The following is a 12,186-nucleotide window of genomic DNA, read 5'->3' on the forward strand; positions in this document are numbered from 1 at the left end:
GTTGTTATGTTTTGCTTTGCTCTCACCGTGTACTTCATCTGGAAGTTCTGGACCAGGTTGAGGTCGACAAACATGCGGATGGTAGCCAGCGTGGTTTCAGTGTCTGACAAGTCAAAGTCACTGAAGCTGAAGTCCAGAAGACGCAACGACTGGGCTGACGGCACTGTGGCTACCTGCAAACACACACACACACACACACACACACACACACACACACATTCATTAAGTTCAAACAAATTCAGGGAGGCTGTGGATTAAATGACGCACACACATGAATATAAAAGAGTTATCGTCTGCATTATTTAGTTGGGCTAATCACTGGTAGTCACATGGTTCCAGATCCAGATTAATTCTTAATTCGTATTTCATTTGATATTACAGCAGCAGCTTTAACCGCACAGCTATGAGGGGTTTCCATCCTACTATGGTGTCACACAAACTGTACGTGGTGACCTCTCGGGGTAGAACATACCCGGAAAAAATCAAGCCTCATGTCCTAGATACCGAGTGACACATCCTCCCTCTGGCACCCGAGGGAGGCCACTTTTAATCAGGTTACGCCGTCGGTTCAGCCACTTCGCCGCAAGGAGAGAGAACAGAGCAGGCGCTACCGAGACAGTCGTGGTGTCATTGTTAAGGCTGTGACCGGTGTGAAAGCTGGGCTGCACTGATTGGTTCATGTTTGGAAAGCTGCCTCGGAGTGCTGTCGGGGGAAAGCGGTTAGATACAAATGAGCTAATTAACAAAATCAAAGTCTGGCTGCGGGGAGGTGCCTTAACGTCCTGTGTGTATATATATATATAAAATATTAAAAAGGGCCAAGCATACGAGAGAGGTGCTACAATGTAATGATCTTTTCCACTCATAGTCTAGTGCGTGTCGATTGCCAGTCTCGCCTAGGAGATGTTATTCTGGGGCCAGGAAACAACAATGGGCGGGTCAGGTTGGGCAACCTTATCTGAAGGGGAACACAAAAGGCCAACGATCCATCAAAGACCCGCGTGCACTCATCCTGTCCAATGAGGGAGCCCCGTTCAGCCGAGAGTGCCTCCAAATGAAGTGACTGCCAATCTGGCTAAACCATTAGCTTGCATGCAACCTGTATAACCATCTGATCGCGAGTGTTCCTTAAATGAGTAGCAATCTGGCTGCATTCCGAGATCTCCAAAATCACCTTAAACCCTTGAAGTAGCAGCAAAAAACACCCGGCTAGTTAGCAGCACACAGATAAGGTTATAGACACGGTTATAGAATCTCATTCATTCTTGATGAAACTATGCAATAATTAAAATCACGGCGTATCATACAGTAAAACCAGAGGTGGCCTGTGGAGTTTTTGACCACTAGCTACCTTTGAAGTACCATACGGGAACTGTGCAAGAGACTGAATGTTCCACAACAAGGTCCTATTTCACAATGAAAGCCTTGTTAAGAAACTAACAGATTCTTTCCACTGAAACGCCAAAGGGCTTTTAATTTGAAACGGACACACGAAGTGTGGCGTTTGTGTTAACAGCATAATGCAGTGACAGGGCAAGCGGGAGAAGATCAGAACACAAGGAGGCGTCATACTAAAATACGGCCAATTCTATTCAAACAGGGAATTAGGAATTAGGAAAAGACACTATCATTGGATTCTGGATTCTGGATTCATGAAATGTCACAGTTTTATAAACCTTTTCTGTAGTGTTTTTCTAGAACATTGTGTTGTCTTAATCATCATTGTGTTTTCGGAACTTATTTATTTTAGGAGATGTCAACTTTTGTTTTGCTCCGTGAAATGTAGTTTTCTACAATGTGTAGCTTTTCAGAAATATTGTTGTGTTGCCTGAAATGTTTTCTGTCTTGTTAGTGTATTTTCTGAGGTTTCTACAATGAGCTTTGCCCAAACGCTGTTTCCTGAAACGTTTTTCACGACATTTCGAGTTTTCTAAAATGTTGAAAACGTCTACGTTTTCTGATTTAAAAAAAAAATGTATGTAATCTTTATGCCTTGTTTACATCGTGTGACCATTATCCAAATAACCAGTTTCTACTTATAAATAGCGCTCATATCAACACCCAACACGTCGTAACTATGACAACGAAACAGATTTTTGTGAAAGATCCGATATGTTTAGCATGAAATCATAAGTGCCTGAACACCAAACCAGGATGCCTCATGCCAGCCAAAGTACTGCTTCATCTACACAAACTCTGACACTTCCTCTGACCCTGAAGGCGACATCTGCCTATATGTGTGTGTGTGTGTGTGTTCATGGCTGTGTATTGGATACTCCGTGCATTGCAGGGAGCTAATGTTCTGTGGGCGCGTAAGTGTGTATTGTTAAATGAATAAATGTTAATTTACCGCGGTTACCTGGAGTTCCCGCAATTCCTCCTCTGCGGCGGAGGCGTGATACGACAAGACCTGGAAAACACACACACACACACACACACACACACACACAGAGAAAAAGATGAGGTATGCAGAAAACACACACCTACGACTGCTCTCTGACACACACCTCTAGTTATTTTGTGAACATAAACATCTTTTGGAATATCTTGGAATTGGCACAATGTATTTTTTTTTATATTTAAGTGGTGGCATTCTAGATCTGCGAATCCGACTCATTCGGGAATGATAAAGGAAGCAACAGTGCACTCACGCGAGCGAGGCTGTCAGAACAACATGTAGAAGAGGCTTTAGATGGGGAGGGGGGGGGGGGAGGGGTTAGCTGATTTTTGCTTTAGGTATTTCAATATAACACAACGACAAAGATGTTGATATAAAGCACATTTTAGCCCAGGTTGCGCTATTTTTGATGTCTGGTGCCTGGTAACACTAGTGATGAAAGTGTATTAAAGCCAGTCTTTGAACTTGCACCTTGCACCTTCCCTGACGGGGTATTGGTACGTAGGAGAACCGAGCTCAAGCCTTGAATCAGAGCTAGCTAACCTAGTCCGGCTCACTGGGTGTAGGCTGCTAATAATGCTAACGCTAATGATGCTAATGATAAGTCTGGCGGCTGTTTTTTCAGCCCCTCCCCCCCGCGCTATCTCCGCGTTTCTGTTTTCAAAGTCACCGATGATCAAGTTATGTTTGTCTCATGTTCCATCAAAAGAACCCCCCCCCGACACTATTTTGCAAGGGCACTGCCGCTGCATCCTGGGCTTAGCGCCGCCCAAGACGATTGTGATTGGTTTAAAGATTCCAGAAGGACGACGGGTTGAGCCAGACCTTTCCCCAAAGTGTGGAGGCAGGTCTGACTGTGCGAGACTATAGCTAACCCATCCCCTGATGCTGTATTCAGATGGGACAGCACCGAGCTAACATTTTCAGTTTTAAAACTGCTTTCGTTCATTCCGCTCTCTGCTCACTTGCTCACTTTGGAGGCTCAAGCCGCCACACACATAGCTGAGCTGAGGCACAGTGGCGGAGTGAACAGAAAGAAGGGTATGACGGTTCATACCAGTTGGAGTGAGGCCACCGGTCGGGCTGGGTAAACGTGGACGCTGCTGAAGCTGGGAACACACTGAAAACAGCCAAGTACGCGCGGCGTGTGTCACTGACTAGAGGGTGCAATAGTCAATCCTGAGCGTGTGTGGGTTCGGTTATAATGAATTTGTGCTTTTCTGGCTGTCACGCACAAAGGCGGACGGCAGGAAGGTGTCAAGAAGCAGCTTGAAAATTTCTCCCGGATCTCCTCATCGCTGTCACTCACCCACCCACGCATAGCTCCATCAGAGATGCTCTGTCACGCAGACACACACTGTACTTTTCTATACTTTTCTACTTGTGAGGACCCCCACTACCATCACGCAATCCCTCGCGCCTAATCTCCATCTGTAACAACCAAACGCCGAACCCCAAATCTGTGAGCCGTAACCCAGCCGTAAACCTAGACTGCGCGGACACTTCCCATGAAGTTGCTTTCTGCAGGCGTTTCGGCCTCCGGAGCTGTAGAGTCTGGATTTATGACTGCAAGCCACCTTCTGCCCCCATGTTCCTGCTCAACACCCGCTGCTACAATTATTATTGTTACTGTTATTATCACTGCCATTATAATCAATATTAATATTATTACCGCTTACCATTACCATAAATATTACATCTCTATGTGGAATTGTGAAGCAAAGGGAAGGAAGCAGGGGGAGGGTGCGAGAGAGGACGCCACACTCTTGTATGCCTCCGCCAATCAAGTCGCAGTTTGCATCCAATGTCTTGTCCATCCTTGAGTCCACGTGGACATTTGCAGTTTGTGCCAGATTTGAAGAAGTGGGACGGACGGACGGAATGGGCGCATTGTCAGCGCAAATTTGGCATTATAAGCTTCACGAGGAGGATATGTATTGCAGCGCTGTTATTGGATCGTATTATATTATACAGGTCTACTGTAAATTGGTAGCTCTGTGAGGCGCTGTGAGTGACTTTTCAACAGGTAACAGTGCTTTTAGACCCTGCCGTTTTTGACTTGGACTTTAAAGTCGCTTATTAGATTTTCATCAACTTAAAGGGGACCTATAATGCTAATTTCCAGCTCTATATTTTCATCTAGTGATTCCACTAGAGTAGCTTTGCACGATTCACAGCACAAAAAAGTCCCGATTTATCTTCTACTGGCCCTTCACGCAGCCCCTCAGTTCACCCTCTGTCTGAAACAAGCCGTTTGAGCTCCTGTCTCTTTAAGGCCCTCCCCTCTCCCTAAAAGCCCACTTTCTTCTGATTGGCTGGCCAAGTTCTGGAAGTCTTTGGATGTCTTTCCAAAGGCAAACTATAAACCTAGCGTTACTGAGCAACGCTGACATAAACATAAACATCTCGTCTGTGCCTGGAGCAGAGATACCATATAAGGACATCCAGGCCTGTCTGACATCAGATAGACCCGGCGGGTGAAAAAACTGAAACAGAGCCTTCAGAGCAGTCTGAGGCCTGAGCTTTTGGCTCACAGGAATTACTTTTACATACGTTTACCTCATTATTTGGCAACTTTGGCAACATTTAGTATGAATATCCGACATTGTAACATTATATATATGACAGAATATAAGGAAAAGCACAATAGGTCCTCTTTAAGTTTTAGTATAAAGACGTTGTTTGGCTTTACCTTCTTCTTTTTATTATTGATCTTGGAAGCCAAACAGACTTCCTGATGTATAATGTTTCATCTCCCAATGCAGCCCCAATGCTTTGTAAGACGTGCTATTTGCCATGCTGATGGCAGTTCCTTGAGTCGCAGGGCTGGGCCGCCATTAACCTTGTTTAATTCTGTTCAATTATTGCAAGGGAGTTTAGTAATTGTAATTAGGCTTCTTTAATTTCATCAGGTTGTATCTCTTTAGGTCATGTGTTTAGAATTCTCTAGGACTCTTCTTCTGTGTTAGTTACGCTAACCCTTTAAAAACACATCGTGTAAAAACTATGAATAAACTGTTTCACACATCTCTAAAAATAAGCATCTCAGTCAAGTCAAGTCAACTTAATTCATGCAGCCCAATATCACAAATCACAATCTGCCTCAGCATACGACACCCTCGAGGTCTTTGTAGTCTGAGAAGACTTTGTTGAATGTTGTGCTTAATCCTTCGTTAGACTGGGCATGACATTTATTAGATCGGAACAATGCTGAGCGGCCTCGGTATGGCAAAATCTCCTTCTAAAACAAGAGGTCTCTATTAATAGTTCTCTTTCAGCTGAGGTATAAAAAAAAATTTTGAGCCAATTTGAGAATTTAATATTTCACTGACACCCCACCAGCTCAATAAAGCAAGACGTGAGGTCATAAATTCCACGACTCAGGTACTTATTTCACTTATTTGAAACTATACCCAAACTACATAGTACCCAGGTCAAAGTTTCAAGATGCTTTAAGTAAGAATACGTAGCGTGTGTGTGTGTGTGTGTGTGTGTGTGTGTGTGTGTGTGCATGAGGCTGACCTCCAGGGTGACCTCTTGCTTGGCCATGGCTCTCTCCACTGTTTCGTACATCTGTGTGTTCTGGATGCCAAGGCCACAGAAGATGGCAAAAGCCACCAGGAACTGCTCATCGTTCCTGTTGAAGGCCTTCACGCCGCCTGACGCTTCATCCATCTTGTTCACCAACTGACATACACCTACATGGACACACACAGTAACAGACATACCGGTTGTACTGTTGACATGGGAGGTTAGAAGAACGCATTTTTCAAAATGCTACCTCATAACTCGTTAAAACTTTGAGCTATCAAAAAACAACATGTGTGATGTTGGGAACACCGCAAGAGGGGTTCCTTTAAATGGACGCTTCATGTAAAATGCTTTAGACAACACCCTAGTTAAAGATGTTATGCATGCCACGCAAAACGAGTAGCTGCTCTGAGACCCCAGCTCCAGAATTTCTGTGTGTCTGGTTAAGCTTAAGTTAAGTTATATTTTGAAGCCCTGACTTGAAGAAGGTCTCTGTCAAAACCTCGTTTTAAGTCCTTCACTGCTTTAGTTTTGTGCTTGCGTATTACATATTCCTGAAGTCTGGGACCAGTAGTGACAGAAAGAACTGGCGTTCCTGGTGAGTTCAGACCGGGGTTGGTGCATCCGTTGCTAGCTAGTTTACATACAGTGACCAGGCGTCCTGGTTTGTCCGGGATTGTCCCGGTTTCAAGATGGGTGTCCCGAGTCCCGACAAAAATCTGTAAAACGCTAAAATGTCCCGGTTTTCAACATTAACTAACAACTTGTCCTGGTTTTCACTAAACTAAAATAATAATTATCCGAATTCAACACTGATTTGCCTGTATGTGTGTCAATCAATCATTGTGTCATTGTCATGGCTGTTGCTAGGCTATGAGCCTGTCAGTATGCTAACGGTTAGCTGTCTTGCTGAAGACAAAGTCGGCCTTTTTGTCTTTTCTAAAGAGCTCCAGGAGGCTTATCTTACTCTTCACAAAGTAACCGGCAACGAAAATGCTGTGTTCAAGGCGTCTATGGTGTTGAAAGGTGCGCTCGGTAGGTGTGCTAAGCGCTGATTGTGCCCCATAGTACATGCATAAGCGAATGCATGTATGTGTGGTATACTTCAGGATCCCAGTTTGGGGGGTCTGAAAGTACGGCCACCCTAAGCTTACAGCTAACGATCAGTTGGGATATTGGCTGTTTGGGGTGAATAAACACAAAAAGGTCCAGTAGTACATTTCGCGCAAATGACGCAAGCCGAAGATTCGCACTGCTTTCTATCTGAACACACCTTGAGACGAAGGGGGTTGGCAGATTGTCCTGGGCCCCAGGCAGCTCAATTCTGCCCAAGGGCCCTAGATGATCCAGCCATGGTGTTAACACAGACAGCCGATTATTCAATTTGAAGAGACTTCAAGGTGAGAACTTGAAGAACATCTGCAGTTAAACGATAGGCTACCTTAACTGGTACGTGCCTAAGGTTAGCAGTTTTGAGTAAGCGACTGTTCACATTATCCTTATAAAGGACACAGGACAGAATATTGCATTGCTAATGCTAATTATGTATTAATGAAGCAAAAAATGAGCTTGTCTGAATAAATCCGTGAGAGGAGAAGGACGCAGAACCTTTTGCTGTAATGAATCGAGCTGTTTTGATCTTGCTCATCACCAGGACTCTTACAGGTTGGACAGGACAGGCCATGAGGACCTGTTTTGTTTGATCACCGAAGGACATCCACTATTAGTCATTAGTCATGTTCATAGACAACTAATGGAGCTGCTATCAGGTAATTATGTTGATGCTAATCACTGTGATGGATGGAGTGGCAGGACTATTCATGGACAGATAATAAAAGTGGTAATGCTTTGCTGGCTTAATGTGTTCTCAGGCCGACAATTTCAGATTATCAAAGCCTCTAATCCCTGGGGCTGATGGTATATCACTACCTTGAAAAGTAACTGGAAAACCACAGACAGTTCTGAGTTCTAAGTACTGAAGCAATGTGAGATCAATGTTCACAGTGCTCACCTCACTCTGGGGTTGACCGACATACTGTACATGTTTGCTGATGTGTGAGGCTGACACCGTAATGAAAAGACAACTGTGTTGGGGAACATTTCCCCACTAAGTACACAGACCTCTTGCCTATCTGTGCTGGTGGTCTACACCTGTCTTGGTGCTGTCTTATTTTTTAAATCAGTGCATCTTGAAAACCCATATCGGTCCATGGTAGAGAGGGATCATACCTATGACTTTGTCCTTCTTGCCATTCCTGATGGGAGTGCAGAGCAAACTCTTTATCTGGTTGCGGGTGTGATCTGGGTTTTCGCTCTGTCAGGGGACAAGAGGGATAACTATTAGAATTGTAGAAAAGAAAAGAAAAACTTGAGACCATTCTGCGATGGGATCACAGCAGCCACGATATCCATCGACATGCTGATGTTCTGACCCACGAGTACTCAGTAGACATTACTACATTAGTACTCAGCAGTCATTACTACATTATTACATGAGTACTCAGCAGTACATTATTACATAGTACTCTGTAGTCCTTACTACATTATTACATGAGTACTCTGTAGTCCTTACTACATTATTACATCAATACTCAGCAGTCATTACTCCATTATTACATGAGTACTCAGCAGACATTACTACATTATTGCATGAGTACTCAGCAGTCATTACTACGTTATTACATGAGTACTCTGTAGTCCTTACTACATTATTACATGAGTACTCAATAGTCATTACTACATTATTACATGAGTACTCAGCAGTCATTACTACATTATTACATGAGTACTCAGTCATTACTACATTATTACATGAGTACTCAGCAGTCATTACTACATTATTACATGAGTACTCAGTCATTACTACATTATTACATGAGTACTCAGCAGTCATTACTACATTATTACATGAGTACTCTGTAGTCATTACTCAGGCCTTCATTTTGATCCCAGCTGTACACCTATAAAGTTTTGTGACTGCATCCTGTCCACAGACAGACAGACAGACATGTAAACACCACGCACAGACTCACACGCTGCCGCAGCTGGTAAAAAGTAAAAGAAGACAAGAACAGAAAACACATAAAACATATACTGACTGTCCAGGGGAAGCGTTGATCCTTGGTGACGTCTGCGATGTTGAGAGGCTGCATGGTGTTTTTAACATACTGGGCGTACATGTAGTTAATCTGACTGACATCACAGTCCCTGAGGAGACACACAACAACACAAACAACTTCATAACAAACCATGCACGAGATCACCAAGCTGGACCTGGATTAACCTCTTAAAACCCTTTTAAAAGACATTATGCTCTGCTCCTACGGAGTTGCCTTGGACAGAACCATCTGCCATATGAATGTAATGTAATATCTGGCCATGTATTGGTCAAACCCAAAAAAATCCAAGAGTTTCCAAAGATGCACAAATGTGTATAAAGTGACAGACAAGGAATCTATCTATCTATCCATCTGGCTCTTTGGCTGCTAAATGCTCCACTGTGTTCATCAGCGAGTCTCTAACTGTGTCTGTCTGCTGTTTGCAGGTAGTGTACAGCTGCTTTGTCAGAGCTTTTTCTCCGAAAACAGTTGCCTGCTGCTGCTGGAGACACAGTTGATGAGACACAAAAACACTTCAGTTGTAAACAATTAGCCAAAAGATGCTTGAATTGATGCTCGAACGGATGACTCTAAATTGCCCGTAGGTCTGACTGCTACCGTGAATGGTTGTTTGCCTCTATGTGTAAGCCCTATGATTGACAGGCGGCTTGTCTGGGGTGTACCCCGCCTCTTGCCCAATGGTTGGAGCTGGGATTGGTTCCAACCCCTCCGCAACCCTCTTAGGATAAGCGGTTATAGATATAGGTAATGGAACCTTTTCTGGAATCAATCTGTTTAACCAATTGGGGGGGGTTGTCACTTTAAGTAACTTTCTTAGAGACGCCTCGAAGATTGATTTTGACTGTTCCTCCGCACAGCTTTCCCCAGCTGCTCCTTGGATTCAATCGAGCAGCCATTAGAACCCTGAACCTGCTTCCTTAAGCTCCAAGCTAGCGGCGCGGAATAATAAAACATGTGCTGGTTTAATGAGAGAACTGCAGCTGGGAGGCTGCACCTGAGTCCACCCCGCCCTGTGGCTCAGGCCTGAGAGCTGAAACCGTCCGTCACGTCTGTCAGCGCTTAATAAGCCTGTTTGTTATCTTTAGCCGCTCCGAGTCCGACCACAGAGTCGGCTATAATACTGCATGATAAACGATGGAAAATGGATATGTAAACACAACATGAGGTTGAGGCAAAAGCCAGTGGATTTTGGCTGTAGTGCTGCGGCAGGACGGTATGCGTGTGTGTGTGTGTGTGTGTGTGTGTGTGAGGGTATATGAGAGTGTGTCAGTGGATAAAAGAAGGTGTTTGTTAGGGAGAAAGAAAAGGGAGAGAAGCATTTTCATTTTACACTACTTTATGCTTCTACGTCACTACATTTCAGAGGGGAATATTGTACTTTCTACTCCAGCTGGCTACATATTGACAAATAACAACAATAATTCATAATAGCCAACGATACAATATATAATTCATACTGACCATTCTCTGAAAGGTGTTTCTGCATAATGAATACTTTCACTTTTGCCACATTTAAGTACATTTTGCAGATACTTCAATAACATTTGAATGCAGGACTTTTACTTGTAATAGAGGATTCTTGGACTGTGGTATTTCTACTTTTATGTAAGTGAAAGATACTTCCCCCATCACTGCAGGTGAGTAAATACTTTAAGTGTGTGTGTGTGTGTGTTTTGCTTGGCTTCCAACATCCCATCCACAAACATTTTGGATGACTTGAAGTCCTCAAGGTAATTAGGACAATGTGTTCTGTCCAGTCTGGCCTCAACTCACACACACACACACACACACACACACACACACACACACACACACACACACATTTCAGATGGACACGCTGCACAGTGCATCCATTTGTGCTCGAGTTTAATTACCCAAACACACTGAACACACCACATTTCCTTTCCCCCTCTCTGTGTGATTGACTTAAATGAGGCCACAGAATAGCTACCGGCACCACTACGAACACCGTGTTGGCTTTCAATTTAGGGCCACAGTCAAACTCTAGGTCCAGAAAAAAAAAAGTTAACTGCCCCACTTTGTCAACCCGAAACACTCCGGCTGACGCTCCTGTGAGCCGGATCAACATCGGTTCAGCTCGGCTGAACTTCCTGCGTCTGCGAAACAGACGCTTTGTCGTTCGGGAGCCACAGCCCGGGGGTTAATGTCACTATAAAAAGCACTCTGCGGTTCCAGCTGGTCAAAGCTAACATCCTGCAGGGCCCCTCCCCTCCCCTGTTGGCCCAGTTGGAGCTGCCCGGTTTTGCCATATTGCAACCCTCCCAGAGGAAATCCAGCACACACACACACACACACACACACATACACACACACACACATAGGTATTTAAAGGCAGCTATTAGACCTAAACATCCATGAGAGCAGGCTGTAAAAAAAAAAAAAAAGAGACGTTATGGATGGGACAAGATAAGACATCTGGTTTGTGTCGTCCCTGACAGTGTTGGGATTTTCCCAACTGCCTATTTTCCCTTTCCATTCGCTTGGTCACATGTTGAGCTCCGTTTGCACACACCTAGGTATAATAGCTTGAATTTGGAGAACACTCACTTAGTTTAAATGCAGTCGATCTGTTCGGACCCTGAAAAACCTAAATCTCTGTTTCAACAGAATCAATACGGGGAGGGTCACAAAGTGTGTTTTCTGGCAGATTTGATTGACTTTATGTCTCTTAGCTTTATCTCTGTTAGGAGAGGGTATTGGTGCGAAAACAGAGTCAATAAAACTCATTACAATGTATGACACAAACATATATCAGCAACTGTATAAGCTTCCTGTTTTAGAAGGCCTTACAGACAATCCTACTGGACTGTGTTTAACGGTTTACAGGCTGGAATTGTTTAAGGTCTTTGGTTCCGACTGAAGATGCAAGTCTGTAAAAGCTTATCATAAATATGATTTGAATATAATTTCATTTTTTAAAAAAGGCACAGTAATTTCCCTTAAACAGCTGGTCACTGTAGTTTTTAGCAGACGTTACTTAAACAGGAGGAAATAGTGCATTTGTTGGGACTGCTTGCCCTGTGACCTAGCATGTGTTCTAATGTGCAATGTGTGCTTTCATTGCAGTTTTACAATTGTGAATCTTCATCAGTTATCCAGGAAAACTTCACACTGTTA

At 43.8% G+C, this 12,186-nt stretch overlaps 1 protein-coding gene across 1 annotated transcript in view; it reads right to left on the minus strand.

The window, feature by feature from the left end:
* The window catches only part of pde5ab (phosphodiesterase 5A, cGMP-specific, b), a 53,455-nt gene that overhangs the window by 14,973 nt on the left and 26,296 nt on the right, over positions 1–12,186 (minus strand). The window contains exons 9-13 of the mRNA XM_070929864.1: positions 9,028–9,136; positions 8,159–8,243; positions 5,921–6,096; positions 2,360–2,410; positions 27–173 (exon numbers count right to left, since the gene is read on the minus strand). Coding sequence (XP_070785965.1) covers positions 27–173; positions 2,360–2,410; positions 5,921–6,096; positions 8,159–8,243; positions 9,028–9,136 — 568 coding nt within the window. The remainder of the gene's footprint in view (positions 1–26; positions 174–2,359; positions 2,411–5,920; positions 6,097–8,158; positions 8,244–9,027; positions 9,137–12,186) is intronic.

The sequence above is a fragment of the Enoplosus armatus genome, chromosome 23 (assembly GCF_043641665.1).
Source record: "Enoplosus armatus isolate fEnoArm2 chromosome 23, fEnoArm2.hap1, whole genome shotgun sequence".
In the NCBI taxonomy this organism is placed as follows: domain Eukaryota; kingdom Metazoa; phylum Chordata; class Actinopteri; order Centrarchiformes; family Enoplosidae; genus Enoplosus; species Enoplosus armatus.